Below are 19,752 nucleotides of genomic sequence, written 5' to 3'. Positions count from 1 at the left end.
ATGGAAAAGCGACACTAGGTGCTTCACAGTGACAAAACCAGCAAATGGCTCGACAATTCCTTTGATTTAAGGCTCTTTTTAGGTCAGAGCTGTAGTTTTAAATCCAAGGTCCGGGATGAAACTCAAGCCTCCTTCCTGCACAGATACATGATCCGAGGGGTTCAGGTGAACAGCGGCGGCCCACCTGCTCGCACCGGCCAGCATTCACCTACTGAAGGAATGAGAAGGACAAATTAGGTCACTCCAATCAAGACTGGATCCATTACATAAAGTATATATATTTAGAAAGGTAAATGTTTTTAACATCTATACATGTGACATACATGTCAAACATCTGTGTTCAGGAGAAGTGGAATAACGCAGGACAAAGTGAAGCTTTGGTGAGCTTTAGCTCTAATCCCACTTTCTGGATTCCTCCTTCCCTTTTCCGATGTGAAGACGGATGCAGAGCTCAACAGGGTTTTTTTCCACTTTTATCCCTCTAGTAATATCCCAAACATAAAGAGAAATAAGCTGGATTTAACCTTTGCTCTTTGTTTCATTAAATCTGTCATCTGCCTGTAGATGGAAGGGATATATAGACTGACATTAAAGCTAGTGTAAGGAGAAACTGCGCTCATATCTGAGATGGGATGGGATTTTTTCCAATCCTGAGAAAGATTACGAGTCTGATTTTATAATGCATTCAAGACCGAAGGAGAATATCCCATAATGCACCATGCTAAGAGTATCCAGTGCATCCAGTTATCTCTGCCATAACCATGTTAACCAAGAAACCCTGTACATTTTAGGAATATTAAACTTTAATATTTCTTTGTTCGTCTGCTAATTCATAGCTTATACATATTTCACGTCAAACGTATTTATTTTGTTATTTATAATTACATTATTTAGGTTTGTGTTATATGTGTCACCAGTATTAAAAATGTAAAATTCATAAAGTGTTGCGGTTTGCACCCCCTCGTCATGTCTGTGCCCTGCGCTGCCAGCGTGAAATATTAATTACTTTGCTCTTTCTCTTTTCTCTTCTCTGCCAACAGCTGCCCCTGTACAATAGTGTTTCCCTCCCGGCTGCAAACACACCGCGTCTGCCGTACAGACACCTGCGGCTGCTCCTCTGATGACAGACAGCATCTCAGGTAAGGCTCTTTTTATACTTACTTATGACTACGTAAGTTGACTTTAAGTTTTCAGCACTGTGGTTAACCATAGAAAAAGGTGCTAATGGGGTTTTTACAATAAGATCTTTGTCCTGACAAGGGACTCTAGGTACGATAGGTATCACAATACGATACATGATTGAAAGTGCGGATCTTTATGTAGACATTCTGTACTGTTAACAGACGATCCGTGTTTATTTATGTGTTTGATTCGTAAATTCCATACTATTTTCGTAAGTATTGTTGAGATTAGTTTTATTTTACACTACATAATCATTTTAAATGAATTAGTGATGTTTATAAGGTGCTTAAAATGGTGAAGAAAGAAAATAGTAAATGGTTACTTTACACAGTCCTATACATTTTTACTTAAAGTATCATTTTAAACAAATAAACATGTATTGTAAAGCTCATTTAGTAATGTTTATGCATGAACTAAACCGTCCTTGACCTGTAATCGTATAACAGGCTTCGAACATCCGTATGCAAACATCAAGTGCAACTAAACAGTAACTGTAACTGTCTTGTTTGTTTATACAGTATATACTGGAAAACAGTGTGTAAAATCTCAATAAAACCACATGCTGGATCCACAATTCAATCTGATAATAATCCAACGGAAGCAGATAATTAAAAATTTAGCATAGAGACACGATAGGTTGTTCGGTTTGCATTATACAATGACATAAATGCTATATCCCAGTCCAGCAAAATAGCATTATAATATAAGACTATATAATAAAGAACCATTCTTGTATTCTTTCAATTGTAACACATTCACCTAAAAGTATTTTATTACATAAAATATTATGAAATATATGTATTATTAAATATGATATGTCATGAATTATATATATATCATATCTCCCTATATATGTCATGTACTCAAAAACAGCTGTAAAGTAAAAAGGTAAAAATAAAACAAAAGTCATTTCATCATATCAAGTAAAAGCTTTGAAAAAAGTGAAAGTGATGTGACATTCAGCAAAGTACGGTGACCAATACTCAGAATTCATGCTCTGCATTTAACCCATCCAAAGTGCACACACACAGCAGTGAACACACACACACACACACACACCCGGAGCAGTGGGCAGCCATTTATGCTGCGGCACCCGGGGAGAAGTTGGAGGTTCGGTGCCTTGCTCAAGGGCACCTCAGTCTTGGTGTTGCTGGCCCGAGACTCGAACCCACAACCTTAGGGTTAGGAGTCAAACTCTCTAAACATTAGACCACAACTTCCATCAGTCATGGTATTGCTGGGCCAAAACTTGAACCCACAACCTTAGGGTTAGGAGTTAAACTCTCTAACCACTTCTAAAGAACAGATATCTGAAAGGTTAGAGATTACATTTTTACACAAACTGTTATTGGTTCTCCTCAGAACCTCCAGGATGCATCTGTTGTTCATGCTTCCCTTGGTGCTCGAGGTCCAGTCCATCTCCACGAGCCACAACATAACCAATGACTGCACCTGCTACGAGGAGCTCAAAATCGCCAACTGTTCCAGCAGGAATTTCGCCCACCTCCCCACCGCTCTTCCACCCTTCACCGAACAGCTGGACCTGTCCCTCAACCACCTGAGTGCCATCCAGCCCCGAGCCTTCCACAGCACACGAAGACTCCGCATCCTGCTCCTGAACGACAATGTGATAGCTGTGCTAGCTGATGGCGCGTTCTCTCTCCTGGAAGGACTGCTGAGGTTGGACCTGAGCCGAAACCGAATCGCATTCCTGAGTGAAGGATTTTCGCAGGGTCTCGGTTCTCTTCGAGATCTGTCACTGACGGAGAACCGACTGACCAGCTTGGACAGCAGTTGTTTCGTCCACTTTGACGCCCTCCAAAGACTCAACCTCAGCCATAATGCTATTGAGACCATCAATATGAGGGCGTTTGGGTCCATGAGTACCCTTCGCCAAATACACCTCAACTCAAACCATTTAACGGTTCTTAAAAATGGCATCTTCTCCATGTTACGAAACCTTGAAGTCTTGAATTTACATGACAACCAGATAAACTACTTGGACGTTGGCACGCTTTCGCCATTGACCAGTCTCGCTCTACTGGACCTAACCAACAACAACCTCTCCACGATTCAGTTCATGACCTTCCTGAGTCTCAACACGTACAGCACTCACATAATGCTCCAAGGAAACCCGTGGAATTGCGACTGCGATCTGCAGCGAGTCTTCCGGAAGCTATGTAACGTCAAGTGGCTCTTCCTGGATGACTACGATAACCTCACATGCGTGAATTTGGATGAAAGTCACAGGAACTACACGATGAAAGAGGAGTTCTGCGTTGCAGAGATGGTTACTGTCCTGGTCATCACCATCACGGTGGTCATCACTGTTGTGGGTGCTATAGTCATGGCGGAGAGGAAAAGGAAAAAAAAGAACAAAGAAAAGCATTGGACAGAAATCGGGGAGTTGTCGTGCGCAACGCAAGTCTGAACCAATGCAGATAATATAAAAAGGAACATTAAACTCATACTTGTATGATATTAGGCTTTAGGTTGTAAAATTCAGGGTTTCTGCAAATTTCATGAAGGTATATCTTTAAAACCAAGTTAAAAAATGTAAGGAATAATTTGAATGGAACACAATACATTGACATGGTCCCTAAATGTTAATGTCTTGTATTCTTAATACTTCACAGCTTGGAAATACAATTTCCAACAGACCTCCATTGCTTTTTATTTGTTTTTGTTTTATCATATTTCAGTAATTCTGCTCCCAACCAATAGAATATGGAAATAACTTTTACTTTACCTTCTGTTCACACTGCAAAAAAAAAAAAACATTATTTGTCGATAATTTTTTCTTGTTTTCCAGTCTTGACTCAATAAATACTTACTTGAGATGCAAAATTACCTAAAATTACTCCGAGAAGTTGATTAAAATGAAGTGGGTTGAGATTAGCAGTTATTTGTTATTGCCAACTTTCCATTCCCCATTGACAGATGTTGTTCTTGTTTTATTCATAAACTTAATTTTCTTCAATTTCTAAGAAAACAACTTCTTGTGTTCAATTTGCATCTCAAGTAAATTAAGGTTTGTTTTGATATTTGTACTGAAAAAAACATACTGAGACATACATTCTTTTTATTTTAATTATGTGTCTATTGCAGTGTATGCAACATTTAATGCCACAGACTTTATGAATTTAAGCATTCATTTGCAGAAGGGTAAGTTAAAAATCAAGAACTGCCAAAACTCTGCATCAAACAGAATAAATCATAATTTTTTTTTAAATAAAGATATGTGTATATTTCTGTGTATATTTAAGATATGTGTATTATATATATATATATATATATATATATATATATATATATATATATATATATATATATATATATATATATATATATATATATTCAACTGTACTATTCAATCACTTAAACTGGCTGGTGGCTGGAGCTTTTATTCTGAAAATTAAATATCTCTGAAGTTTGTGTTGTCATATGTACAGTAGCCTACACACACACACACACACACACACACTCAATAAATTAACAAAAAGTTTCTGTGAAGAGAAATGGTTCCAAAAACGCTGAAATATTAGTATTCACCATATATGTTGACGTGAATATTAAAGCCCTCCATGTTAACACAAGATGGCGATATATAGCTATTTTTGTATGTTTGTGGGTGAAAAAAAATAAACAGTGGAGTGGAATATTGACCAAATCAAGAAATAAGACACTGTTATAATTTCAAATAATTATTTTCAATTTCATGATTATCGCGAACAATAATCTTCAATTTAATATATATATATATATATATATATATATATATATATATATATATATATATATATATATATATATATATATATATATATATTAAAAACGTACAAGTTTCATCAAATATAGATTATAGAATGATGGAAGGCTAGAGCAAATATATTTAAACTCAATCACATGGGTTACACTCTAAAGCTTTTATATATATATATATATATAAGTGCATATTTATAGAGAAAAAGAGGAAGTAAGAGCTTCTTGTCTCTTTTTTCTTATACTTGTTTAGAGTGGGCAAAACGATCTCAGCTAGGGTTAATTCAGGTTATCCAGGACATCTTTTCCAGTCACCTCATAAAAAAATTAAATATGCCCCAATTTACCTGAATGCACCCAATGCACTTCATTGAGGTTCAGAGGAGCATGCTGAATTTGTGTGATGATGTGCAGTCATGTGTCAGCAGAGTGAAGAGGAGGGGGCTCAGCACACATCCTTGGGGGGCCCCAGTGTTCAGTGTGATGGTGCTGGATGTGTTGCTGCCGACCCGTACCGCCTGAGGTCTTCCAGTCAGAAATTCCAACAGACTTGATATGGTGCATGACTAGCCGTTCAAAGCACTTCATGAGAATAGGAGTAAGTGCAACTGGACGGTAGCAAAAGAAGCAGGATGGAGACATTTTAACATTACAATGTGTGAAAGTAGGCCTATATGTAAATTATATGCGGGCAGTACAATGTACATTGTAAAATACTATTAAAATAGTATGTAGTGTATCCTGTGTCACAGTTCTGATTTATTTCAAAATGATTTGGCATTGACAAAGGAAAGGGTGAATAAATAAGCTTTTCAGATAACATCAGTTCCAGTTTAATGAAAGGCAAATAGCAGTACATCAGGTAACTGATCTTAATGCATAATTGGAAATGTATTAATTCACAAAGGATGTAAATAAAAACCAACTTGTTACTTTCTACAAAGCATGTTGCTTAAGGAGGGGGAAATGATGCACCTATTCATGATTTAATTTGCAACAAAGTGAAACTGTTTCACCTGAACCATAGATATCTATGCACCTGAACAAAGAAGAGTTGAGGAACAGGTTGTTTTCGATTTTGCAAAACAACTGATACACACAGCTCATATGATGTACAATAAAAAAGGAATTCATGATGTGTTTAAAATATATGGTTATTAAAATATAAATGTATGTAAAACAAAGTTTCTGAATATTTAAAATGGATATCCACGTCAGGGCGTTACTTTTCAAAAGCCACGCCTTCACCAAAGAAACCGAGCTAGCAACGTCAGCACCTAATTAATATTCATGAATTAAGCCCTAGTCGGTTTGAGAGCAGGTGAACGCTGGACTCTCGCCACCAAGCAACAAATGCCTTGACAAGCCGTTAAATAAGGGAGAAAGTATCTGTTTATACTGGCAGAAAAGCCGGTAAACAAACGTTCATTGGAAATGGAAGAAAATCAACTTCTTCATCGAAATGCGTCTGTTTCAAAGTAACCGACTCACCTTGAACTACCGAGACTATAGGTAAATACACAATGGCTGTTTTCATATAACATACCTACGCATTTTTACTGTAAATATACAGTTATTTGCATGTTCTGAACATTTCTTCTCCATTTCCTGCATTTCTTGCTTTTTTAACCCCTCTTCCTGTTTTAGTTGTATATGTTGTTATAAGAAACATAACAAAGTGGGTTTTAGAAAGAGCATAAAGACTTTGCCGAATATATACACTGTTTATCTTTTATTAAATGACATCTTCGTAAAGGAAGCGCTGATACTTCCGTAAAAGTGGGACAGTAGACTGGCGCGCCATAAACCTTCACGTCATTCGGCAATAAACATTCCATGTGTCCTCATGTACATATACTCTCCACATATCTGCCCTAAATAGTATTGAAAATTACTAATATCACATAGAATTTAGGATGCATAGTATGCACATTTGGACATTTGTAAAGTAGTTGTTTACTATATGCTGGATACGGTCAGCAAACATTGTGTAAGGCTAACTTTGTTATATATGTGTCTTTGGACCACACAGACCTTTCATATAGTAGTATGCTACATAATGTCACATGATTTTGTCACATACTTTTTTTTTGTTTAGTTTTTTGCCAGCAGTAGGTCATCTGGGTATTCCTAACAAACATAACATATGTATACTGTGGATAGTGTACTTGTACTGTAGTAATAGTAAGTATATAATTTAGTATGCTATACTTGGGATGCAAAACATGCATTAATATATATTTTTTAGAGTTTTTAATAGCATAATTGTGCTGTGAACGTTTCTAATATTATGTTTTCTGATTGGTTGAAATGTTCTAAAATTGTAAAATCTCTGTAAAGATCTGTATTTTTTCCACACACACACAAAAAAAAGTTTCAACATAATTTGCCGTATTTCAAAATCAACCTGAAATCAAAATGGACCCTTATGTACACGTTTCTGGTCATACTCTATGCCGTTTTTAACACATGCTCAACATTTATATATTATCTTTAACTCAAACTTTAGAAATATCAAGCTCTCCAGCAAAGATGGCTGATGACCGTGTAGCCATCTTAACCGATGATGAAGAGGAGCTGAAGAGGAGACACCTCGAGCGTTTTGACCGCCTGTCGCTTGAGATTCAGTCAGATCAACCTTCACAGTCACCTCTGGACAATGTACCTGTTGATACATCCCCAACTCCATCCCCTCAACATGACATGAGCTGCAGTGAACGATTGTTCCTACGGGTCAACCCCTACCTTCTAGTGTCAAAAGTGTTTTATTTGTTCTTCTATGCTGCATATGGTTCCCTCCATCCCCTTCTTGCTTTGTATTACAAGCAGCTGGGGATGAATCCCACCCAAAGTGGTCTCCTAGTTGGAATCCGGTATTTCATTGAGTTCTGTAGCGCCCCTTTTTGGGGCATCGTTGCAGATCGTTTCAGGAAAGGTAAAGCAGTCTTATTGTTCTCAATGTTATGCTGGCTCCTCTTCAATTCTGGGATTGGACTTGTGCAACCAGCAGACATGACGTGTGAAGAAGAGAACCTCCCGACGACCACAGCCATGGTACCGACTGTCCATAGTACCACATCTAACGAGACATTCTACCTCAACGCCAGTTCTATTCCGACACCAAACCAGATGAGACGCCGCAGGGATCTGATTGGACACTACCCTTTGCGAACCATCCTTTCCTACATTCAGTCTGCAGGCTACAGCTCTAAACACAGATTCAAACGGGACTCCAATTTAAGTTTCACTGTTGCACCTGAAGAATTTGATAACATGACACAATTTGACCAAAACACCACAGGGCATGGGCTAAGCACATCTATCTCAGCATCCACCACCAATTTCACATCCGGCAGCACTACTCCGAGTACTACGACCAAATCCAACCAAACACCTGAATATAACATGGACCAGGTTCACGCCATTTTCCTGCTGATTCTGCTCATCATCATCATTGGCGAGTTTTTCAGTGCTCCAGCCATTACTATCGTGGATACGGTATGTAACACTTTTTTCCCCCTCAAAATAACCTCAGTATCAAGGCAGAGCAGTTCGTAGAGTCTGTAATTTAGGCCATGAGAACTAAAACTGCAATTTTTGGTTCCTAGAATGAAAGATCTGAATAAGCAGAACTTCAAAAAGGGATATTAGAGAATACTTCCATTGTATTTAAATGTTAGACACAAGAACAAGCTACAAATGCCATTTCCTCCATCAGGATGCTGGTATTGTTGCTTGAGCCATTTCCCAATCTGGAACCACTCAATGTTTCCGCTGCGGAAAAATTGTCCCCATGCTGGACCCTAAAACCTTTCTAATGTCAGTGGATGTGTGATTATTTATGGGTCGATTAATTAAATTATGTAATAGAATATTTAGATCAATTGGTAGCACATCTATGTGCTATATGTCAACTCTGGGAAGCTTGTAACATTCCATAAATGCTATATTGATCCCGTCTTCCACGCAAGTTAAATATTTTTTAAATATTCAAAGAACGGAGGAGAGATTGTGTTTTTATTTGAATAAGTGATGCAAAAAAACATCTCAAGATGATATGAATATTCGCTCCACTTTTGTTGCGCACACACCATTAGAACTTCCAGCAGCAGTTCCAGTACTATTTCAATAGAAAAGAGGTATTTATTGATTCTAAAATAGGTTTATTTGGATTGTTTTAGATGACACTGCAGTACCTGGGTGCACATCGTGACCGCTACGGTCTCCAGCGAATGTGGGGATCTCTAGGATGGGGTATCGCTATGCTCTGCGTAGGCATCTGGATCGACCACACTAGCACTGACCTTGTCATCGGCAGCATGGAATGCTTACAGGAAAATTACAAAAACTACAATATTGCCTTCATCGTGTTCGGCGTATTAATGGGATTTGCTTTGATTGTTGCTACACAGTTTAAGTTTGATGTTCAGCACCAAGACAGGAGCGAAGGCAACCAGCAGCAAAACGCCCAACACGGAGGTTCCTCTGGAACGGAGAACTCCGAGATCCCAACAATCGTCCAAGTTGAGGAGTTCCACTTCTGGGACTTGATGCGACTGCTGTGCGGTGTACAGTATGGCACCGTGTTGTTTGTGGCCTGGTTCATGGGCTTTGGCTATGGCTTTGTTTTCACTTTCCTTTACTGGCATTTACAGGACCTGACAGGAACCACAACTCTGTTTGGTGTTTGTTCCGTCCTGAGTCACGTGTCGGAGCTTGCAGCCTATTTCACTAGCCATAAATTCATCGAACTGGTAGGACACATCAGGTGAGGTTCTTGTGATTCCTTGTTGGCCTAAGTCCAAACTTGTGGAACAACTGAATACTACAAAACAAATTCAATGTGCATGTGCGACAATTTACACATAGTATGGTCATAGTGATTATATTAAGGTGGCCACCTAAACATTATTTTAAAGAGTTAAAAATAGGCATAAAAGTCAAATTGCCTTAGAATCTTAATATTTAAAAATATGTAAGGTAGCCTTAGAGTAATCCCAGAGTATAAAGTAGTTATAAAGAGTATGTTTTTATATGGTTGTTAGAGTATTCGGTATGGTTGCTAGGTAGTTGCATACTGGCCCAAATCTAAAGAGCCCACCCTCACGTAGATGTTCCATATGTTTGTTGCTGTTATTCTCAGTCTGTTAGCTTAGCCACATGCTAACACCAAATTTTATTGATATTTTATTGTTAGTGTTTAAAATTACTCTTTACTTAAGTTCCATTTCAGTTAAGCGTCTACTTTGGAAGGCTGATGCTTATTAAGCGGCAAGGCTGTTCACTATGGTTTAGAACCAAACCATTATAGTAGTTTATTCCAGTCGCAGGCCAGACCTGTCAAGGTAACCCAAACCCACCTCACTGCCCCGCCACTTGTGCGTGGTGCTGTCATGCAACTCTGAAGGTCTGTACGTTGTTTGGTTACCCTTATGAAACAAAAATATATTGCAGTATATTGGAAAATATCATGTAATATATTAGGCATATATTCTTATATATATATTATTTTTTTCCAATATATTGCAATATATTGAAAGCGGCAATCATTTGTACATTTTGCAATATATTATATAATATATGTATCATCAATATATTTTTAAATGTATTCAAATATGTAAAATATTAGAAAATAAAAAGGGAAAATAATATATTACAATATATCACAATATATTTTAAGAAATATATTGGTAAATATATTTTCCTTTCGTTAGGGTAAAGGGACTGGTTAAAGATCAGAAAGCCTTTTTCTTTCAGCGGTGGCACAAGTTCAGAATGCAGTGCACAGCTACATTGTCCACTGCGTGGCTGCTTTTACAGAGAACGTAACATTCAGGCGCTTTGGTGTTCAAGTTGAGTTATTTGTTTTAAATTATAGAGAAAACCATTTGACTGAATGACTGACACAGCAGTGTGGATTCATATGTCATCCCTCCTTGGCCAGTTTACAACTTCTTGTAAAAGGCAGTTAAAAAATGAAGGCACTTCCTGTTAGACATTTTTATGTTTTATAGACTCATCTTTAAAAGAGATGACCCAAATAAGCTGCAATGATTTTGAGATATGACTATGCGGTTAAATCTCATCTCGATTAGGCTACTTGTTTTATAGCACAGAGGATGTTAATATAGTGAGTCATGAAACACACAGAGCACTTAAGAAAATACTTCATTTTTGTATTATATTTCCACTTTAAAATTCACAAATACCTGTCAGGCTTATTAAAATATATAGGGGGAAAAGCATACAATACATTTGCATACAAAATTAAACTTAGTTGGGTCCATTAATGTTTTTATGTATTTCAGCTAAAAAATTATATGAATGTGTTCATTATTTTTATTTGATTAAAGTAATACTTAATACTTTTCAAATTAATAATGATTTAAAAGTATTCTTTAATATTAATTTTCTTTAATATATAATTTTTTTTTCTTTATGTTTAAGGGGGTGAAACGTGAGCCATGCATGTTGTTGAGATGTTTCATGAGGTTCCTACATGTATTTTTAATGACTGTGTCTTGTGCTTCTTCTGTCAGAGTTTTGTACATCGGCCTGGCCTGCAACACAGCACGCTACCTCTACATCTCATATCTGAAGAATGCCTGGACTGTGCTGCCAATGGAAGTACTGCAAGGTATATATGCCCAGTCATCAAGTTCAAGCTCATCTACAGCCATTAAAATCTCTAATTGTGAACTGTTGTGAACACATTATGTTTTAATCATCAGTTTTAGTATAAAACTAAAGATATGTGTGCAGAACAAAGAAAGGCGGTGGTTCATTTCAGGAGAGAAAATCAAGTCAGTTTGACATTTTCAGTTCCACTGCCCTTTCCTGTTGCAAAACAATCAAGAAGAAAACAAGCACGTATGTAGATTCGTTAAAGCTGTGGTAGTTAACTTTTGACGCTCTAGCGGTTAATAAACAGAACTGCTTGCGTCTTGTGGAAGAACATCGTTGCCGAATCTACTTCTCTCTGTTTATGTCTATGAAGAATCACAAAAGTACTGGGTTACTCCGCCGCGGTACCCCCGAAGCAATCTAAAATAGTCCGAATATAAACACTTATTATAGGTGCACCCTAGTGATTCAGGACAAGCTAAAAACACGGTTTGGAAAATGGATTCATGGTGTACTCGCTTATTATATACATTTTACTACATTTTGAACACAAACAAAGTTACGGACCGCAGCTCTGATTGGTTGTTTTTTACCGTGAGTGGATGGCTTTCTGCAAATGGCAATAGGACCACTGGGAGGAGCCAGAGGAGCTTGATTTTTTTTCACAGATTATCTGTCTCATATTCTACTGTCAGGACATAATGACAGGTTTAACAAATATGTAAAAAAATATATTTTTACAAAATGTACCTACTGCAGCTTTAACATCCACTTATAGGGAAGACTTGGAGCAATTCTGTTTAAATTCAATACAGACGTTTTCATCTGTTCAATGAAACGTCCATACTGTTACAGACTTGTTAGCTCTGTATTTATCTTTTATGTCCAAGCTAAGACATATAATGTTTTCAGGTCATGAGACAGATTTCTGTTTGTGCCAATAAAAGTGAATGAATAATAGGCGCTCATATTTCACGGAAAATAAGAATAGTTCACCCTCAGGCCATCCAAAAAAGTTGGGAGACTGTACAAATTGTGAATAAAAAAGGAATGCAATGATGTGGAAGTTTCACATTTCATTATTTTATTCAGAATACAACATAGATGACATATCAAATGTTTAAACTGAGAAAATGTATCATTTTAAGGGAAAAATAAGTTGATTTTAAATTTCATGGCATCAACACATCTCAAAAAAGTTGGGACAAGACCATGTTTACCACTGTGTGGCATCCCCTCTTCTTCTTATAACAGTATGCAAACGTCTGGGGACTGAGGAGACAAGTTGCTCAAGTTTAGGAATAGGAATGTTGTCCCATTCTTGTCTAATACAGGTTTCTAGTTGCTCAACTGTCTGAGGTCTTCTTTATTGCGTCTTCCTCTTTATGATGAGCCAAATGTTTTCCATGGGTGAAGGATCTGGACTGCAGTTTGGCCATTTCAGTATCCGGATCCTTCTTCTACACAGCCATGATGTTGTACTTGGTGCAGTATGTGGTCTGACATTGTCATGTTGGAAAATGCAAGGTCTTCCCTGAAAGAGACGACGTCTGGATGGGAGCATATGTTGTTCTAGAACCTGGATATACCTTCCAGCATTGATGGTGCCTTTCCAGATGTGTAAGCTTCCCATGCCACTCGCACTCATGCAACCCCATACCATCAGAGATGCAGGCTTCTGAACTGAGCGCTGATAACAACTTGGGTTGTCCTTGTCCTGTTTAATCCGGATGACATGGAGTCCCAGTTTTCCAAAAATAACATCAAATTTTGAGTCGTCTGACCACAGAACAGTTTTCCACTTTGCCACAGTCCATTTTAAATGAGGCTTGGTCCAGAGAAAACGCCTGCACTTCTGGATCATGTTTAGATATGGCTTCTTTTTTGACCTATAGAGTTTTAGCCAGCAACGGCGAATGGCACGGTGGATTGTGTTCACCGACAATGTTTTCTGGAAGAATTCCTGATCCCATGTTGTGATTTCCATTACAGTAGCATTCCTGTATGTGATACAGTGCCGTCTAAGGGCCCGAAGATCACAGAGATACAGTATGGTTTTCCAGTCTTGACCCTTACGCACAGAGATTGTTTCAGATTCTCTGAATCTTTGGTTGATATTATGCACTGTAGATGATGATAACTTTAAACTCTTTACAATTATTCTCTGAGAAAAAAAAATCTCCAAAATTTTTGGTCGCAACGTTGGTGGAATTGGTGATCCTTTGGTGATCCTTTGCCCATCTTGACTTCTGAGACACTGCCAATCTAAGAGGCTTCTTTTATACCTAATCATGTTGCCAACTGACCTAATAAGTTGCAATATGTTATCTATATTCTGTTGTGAATAAAATATAGGTTTATGAGATTTGTAAATTATTCCATTCCTTTTTTACTCACAATTTGTACAGTGTCCCAACATTTTTGGAATCGGGTTTGTATATGCTAACACTTCATTTTTATGGTTCCCCAACAGGCAAACCTAATATAAGTAACTTTGCAAGTACGTAAATAGACAGTAGATCAAGGGGACCATCAAAATAAAATGTAACCTAACATAAACATAGTTTTTTTTTTCTTTTTTCAGTTGAAATGATTGAATAGCTGACATCAAAATTAATAATATTCTCAAAGGGAACACCCAAATAACACTTCACACCTATCCACTTACAAGATGTAGGAAGATACTGTGCAGATCTCAAATAACCAGTGTCAAGATTTATAGGCAATTATCAATTTAAAAGTTCATTATATAATATGGTGTTCATTGTGTGTTATAAATAATCATAATCTAAAAAAAGTTATCACCACAAATGTGTAAGCATTATAATGTATTATAATTGTTGCTGTCAAAAAAATAAATAAACCTGGACTCCTTAGCTATAGATCTTCAGCATCCCTTCTCTGCGGATTTCTCTTCCCTTCCCTTTTCTTTTTAAGTCGGTTGACTTTTACAATAGATCTTTGAGTCTATTAGATCTCCATGCTCCTATAAGAACTAGAACCGTAACCTTCTCCCGTTCAGTGCTGGGGTTTACATGTGAAATGTAAAAGATTTAGGCAGCTGGACATTTCTTCGAGCGGCGTCTTAAGGTCACAGGACTCACTCTTCACAGGCAGGCCTACATAGGGCATCAGATGGCCTATGCAAAGTCCTTGAGAGATGCTAGGTCACGATTCTATTCTGGTCTCATTAACAATAGCCCTGGAAACTCGAAGCAGTTTTTCTCTACTATAAATTGCTTCCTTAAATGGCAAGCGTGCTCTCATTTAGAAGTTACAAAGGAGAGCTGCAACAGCTTTATTACTTTTTTCAGGAAAAAAGTAGTTACCATTCACTCCCTTCTGTCCAGTTCCTCTGCTCTGCCTGTCTTGACTGCCGATTTACAGCCTGACTCCCCAACCTCTCTGCTATTTCTCTGACATCTCACAGTGAGAGGTTGAGGACACAATCAGAAAGATAAAACCATCCAGTAGTGCCCTGGACCATTTTCCTACAGCTTTGGTGAAATCTAACCTTATAAGTCCCCTGATTACTAAAGTAAACAACCACTCCCTCCAGGCTGATCATATTCCACCTGAACTGAAAACTGCTGTCATCAGACCATACCTCAAAAAAAACAACTTTAGATCCATGAGTCCTTGCCAACTACAGGCCTATTTCTAACCTTCCATTTCTTACTAAAGTGTTGGAAAAAGTAGTTTCTGCACAACTGAAGGCCCATTTAAAACAAAACAATCTGTCTGAGAAATTCCAGTCTGGTGTCTGCTCCGGCCACAGCACCGAAACAAATGACCTGCTGATGACAGCTGATGCTTATTCTCCATCTCCATCAAAACATATTTCTGTATCGTTTACGTCACACCATCAGGCTGTCTGACTCTGTCTATAACTGGTTTTCATCCTATCGTACTTGGAGAATAGAGTATGCTGCTTTGGGATTGGCTAAATCCTTGACACACAATGTCACCTGTGTTGACCCTCAAGGCCCAGTGCTCGGCCCCACTCTGTTCATAATGTATAGGTTTCCTCTTGGTCATGTCATCAGCCAGCATGGAATATAATTTCATTGCTATGCTGATGACACTCAACCTTACCTTAAGAACAACTCATCCACTTCTTCTGCCCTGTCATCTTCCATCTTGACTACCTGTCTGGAGGAAGGAAAGGTGTGGATGAGCCAAAATTTACTGCAGTTAAACGGCTCAAAGACTGAAGCCATTCTAGTAGGCACCCCACACCAGGTCCAGACATCTGTCTTTTCCAGCATTACCTTTTCTGGACAAAACATTCCACTCTTCGGATCAGTTATCAATTTAGGTGTTATACTGTACTCTCATCTCACCTTTGAGGCGCATGTTAAACATCTGTGCAAGACTATTTTTTCCATCTTAGGAATATTGCTAGGCCTCATCCTACTTCATCCTCACTCTTGCAGATGCGAAATTTTTTTTCAATTCTCAAATCACTACACTGGCTTCCTGTTTCATTCATGATTGTTTTTAATGTCCGCTGCCTTACCCATCAGTGCATCTATGGAAACGCCCAATCATATCTTAAGGAACTTATTCCACAAACTTCTAAACTTACACTTCGTTCTGCATCAACATATCTATTAAAACCCCCCAGGACTAAGCTTCGCAGTTCGCACTATGGGAGATCAGGCTTTCTGGTCAGTTACTCCAATTTTGTGGAATGCTCTGTCTAACCATTTACACTCCACTGACTCCACTGTCGATGCTTTAAACATGGCCTCAAAACCTAATCTGTAGGGTGTGCAAGTTTTATTTGTGCGTGAATTATTAATTTAAGCCATATATTGTGCTGTAAAAAAACCCACTGTGTATCTGTACAGGTATAACACATGCGTCCGTATGGGCGGCGTGTATCTCATATTTGAGTGCAGCTGTACCTCCACCTCTTCGGACCTCCGCTCAAGGCATCCTGCAGGGTCTCCACCTCGGGCTGGGCAGGGGCTGTGGGGCGATGGTCGGTGGTGTATGTGTCAACTACTTTGGTATGAGCAATGCCTGTTGTCTTTGTAACCACATGACATTATGAATGCTATTATGTGTATAAACAAGAGGTGGTCTTGTTTTTCAGGTGTTGGCGAAACTTTCAGGGGAATAGGAATGACATCGCTCGTTATTTTGCTGATCTTTTCATTAATTATGTGCATCACTGGCCAGAATGAGAAAAAAGGTGAGCAACAATATCTCGTATATTGCTTAATCTTTTAAAATAAGAGCTGATTTAAAAAAAATATATATATATTTTTTTTTTTAAGATTTGGGTTGTGGTGCCCTGGTTCATTTTGCTTCTTTGCTTGTTTAGTTTAGTTCTGTTTGCTTTTTATCTTGGGTCTTTCCATTTAATTTCATTTACTTTTGCAATATATTTTTTTATCTTTTTGCCCTTTGTGTATTTGTTTTGTTTAGTTCAGTTTTTTTTCCATGTTGTTTTTTTGCCTTTTGTATTTTTTTGTATTGAATTTAAGTAATTAAACTATATAATAGCCTTATAATGTTGTAATTTTAACAAAATATAATTGAATATAAGTACATTTAAAAAAAAAATATATATATATATATATATATATATATATATATATATATATATATATATATATATATATATATATATATATATATAGCAAAAAGTTTCGCAAACAAAATGTGCCCTTTCCAAATGGTGAAAAAAAAAGTGGCATTGTGTTGGGCAGTATGAGCGAACAAACTAAAATGTTGTCTCCAGTAAGTCCAGCAGTTCAGTTGTTTTGTTCTCGTTTTGTTGTGAAATGTTAGTTTAGCTTCAAAGCTTTAATAATTAGCCTACAAATGGATAGGGTATTTAAATTATGACCAGCATAAACACACATTTTCAAGTATTTTCATGCACACTATTTTTCATTCACAAATTTGCCTGAGTTTAATGTATTTCTTGAACCACGCAGAGGACAAGATGCTAGCAGAGAACATTCCTATCCCGTTCAGTCCTGTTCCCATAGCCACCATTGACCTGGTTCAGAACACAACAGACGCGGCCGCACCTGCTCGAGCCCAACCCAAACTTCCGGCTCGGAAAACACGGCACCAAGAGGAGCAGGAGGATCTGCACAAGCCCGCTTGGGTTCCCTCTGGTTCGCCGTGGGTTACAGTCGTTCTACTGTTTTACCAAATCAGAGACATGGTCGTCGTTGCAAAGACCCCTGTTGAGTTCCAGCCCATTCAGGTAGTGCAAAGGATCATGGGAAAATAAGAGGAGGATGGTGGTATATAATATGAATATTGATCCAAATGTTGAGTGTTTTCTCTCTCTTTTTCACGCATTCTGGGGCAGAAGGGTGACAATGTGTAGATTTAGTTGAAAAATATATAACTGTAAATCTGTTATTTTTTTTCTTTTCAGATAATCAAACTCATAGAACACTTTCCACCCTCATGCACTTACATTTTTATTAATTATTTAAGTTCGAGCACATATGCACTACTATTCAGTTTGGGGTTAGGAAGATTTAAAAAAAAATGTAATCTCTTCTGCTCAACAAGGCTGCATTTATTAAATTAAAAATACTATATACTGTTATATATATATAACTTTTTTTTTTAAGTAATGTTGTTAAATAATTTTACAATTTAAAATGTTCTTTTTTTAATCATTACTCATCATTACTCCAGTGTAACATGATCCATCATAAATCATTCTAATATACTGATCTGATGCTGAAAATGTTTTTCAAAGTTCAAAAGAACAGCATTTATTTGAAATAGAAATCATTTGTAATCTTAAAAATGCCTTTACTGTCATTGAATCCTTTCAGAAAAATATGCATTTCTTTTTTATTAAAAATGCAACTTAGTAATTCCAAACTGAACAGTAATAAAACTGTATAAAATACAAAATAGGGTGAGAAATTCATTTTGTTCATTTCCTTTTTTTCACTCAGTAGGGGAAAAAATTATGTGACAAAATGACAAAATATTATAAAATATTTTAAGCACCAAAACTCTTTGAAACCATATAAGATTTTTTTTTTTTTTTTGGATTGTTGGTAATGAGTTATTTATTTTAACTGACAAACTGTTGTTTTCAGGCAAAATGTTTAGTTACCTAAATTAGTCAACTAAATAATGAACCATAGTTCATATATTATGATATTTTGTACTCTGTGTGCCAGACTCCAAGGTATTCTAAAATATTATGCATGTTTTTTTGGCTTGTTTTTTTTGTGTGTGTGCTAGAAATTCTTTTTGGTGAAAAATGTCTCTTTTTCTCTAACTAGGACACAGATGAGATTCCCCCAGAATCTCGAGAAGACCCATCACCTCCCATTGTCGGCAATAGCGTGTGACAGGATAGCGCTCTCAGTGGGCTCCAGTCCCAGGAGGACCCCGGGCCCCCAAGGGCCCCCTCACAGCTGCAATTCCCAACACAGGACACGCAGCTTGTATAACAAGCAAACAGCTGATGGCACAAACTGACACTGACTCTGTAACCCGTGGGTATTTTCTCTTCACATAGTGATTATGTTTTCATTGTGAAGAGTTTTAACGAACTTTGTGTGAAAATACAAGAAGAAAGTATGTTTCGGTATAAATGGCCTTTGTATGATTTTTAACTTATTTACACATCCATTAAATAAAGCCTAGCAGGGTTTTAAACTGTAACATATTCCTGTTTTTACTTTCTTCGACCTGTAGAGGGCAGCAGTGTCTGGGCATTTTGTCCATTTACATTCAGCTTTGAGGCCTGAAATAATTGCGGATATCTTCTTTGTGAAATACTTTGTGAAACCTCATTATTTAAACCTACTAATGTCAACGTCACTGCGATAATGTCACACTTGTCACTGCTTTCACACTTTAACCTGTGACTTGAGATGTAGGTGTAAAAGAGATTTTTACAAGGGGATTTCTTTTTTTTGTTGTTGTTATTTTGTCACCAGCAGTAGATCATCATCTAGTCCGCTTGACCTAGTCGATGATAAGTCAGCATCGGAGAGCAGACATCTCTTGTTCTCATGGAAACCAGACCATAATTCTTTGCTTGCTCTGTACAGGGGCTTCTTAGTAATAATCTTTGGATTATTCTTAGTAATAATCATTGACTTATAATGTTTGCTCAACACATACTAGAATTGTTGTTGTTTTTTTCCCCAGAATTCACTTCTTTCAGTGGAATCAAAC

General features: G+C 37.3%; 2 protein-coding genes across 2 annotated transcripts; both read left to right on the top strand.

The window, feature by feature from the left end:
• The first annotated feature begins 1,047 nt into the window (after positions 1–1,047).
• On the top strand, positions 1,048–4,128 carry LOC113040644 (leucine-rich repeat-containing protein 15-like). Its single transcript, XM_026198927.1, has 2 exons — positions 1,048–1,139; positions 2,545–4,128. Exon 2 carries the CDS (start codon positions 2,555–2,557, stop codon positions 3,611–3,613), a length of 1,059 nt encoding a protein of 352 aa, XP_026054712.1. The 5' UTR covers positions 1,048–1,139; positions 2,545–2,554; the 3' UTR covers positions 3,614–4,128.
• Positions 4,129–6,240: 2,112 nt separating this feature from the next.
• On the top strand, positions 6,241–19,233 carry LOC113039568 (major facilitator superfamily domain-containing protein 6-A-like). The gene is made up of 8 exons (XM_026197488.1): positions 6,241–6,456; positions 7,454–8,442; positions 9,126–9,712; positions 11,484–11,581; positions 16,422–16,583; positions 16,670–16,768; positions 17,520–17,797; positions 18,849–19,233. Exons 2-8 carry the CDS (start codon positions 7,477–7,479, stop codon positions 18,915–18,917), a joined length of 2,259 nt encoding a protein of 752 aa, XP_026053273.1. The 5' UTR covers positions 6,241–6,456; positions 7,454–7,476; the 3' UTR covers positions 18,918–19,233.
• Positions 19,234–19,752: the final 519 nt, after the last annotated feature.

Source organism: Carassius auratus, chromosome 22, assembly GCF_003368295.1.
Source record: "Carassius auratus strain Wakin chromosome 22, ASM336829v1, whole genome shotgun sequence".
In the NCBI taxonomy this organism is placed as follows: Eukaryota; Metazoa; Chordata; class Actinopteri; order Cypriniformes; family Cyprinidae; genus Carassius; species Carassius auratus.
The sequence above is the reverse complement of the archived record's forward strand: the minus strand, read 5'-3'. Positions and strand labels throughout refer to the sequence as shown.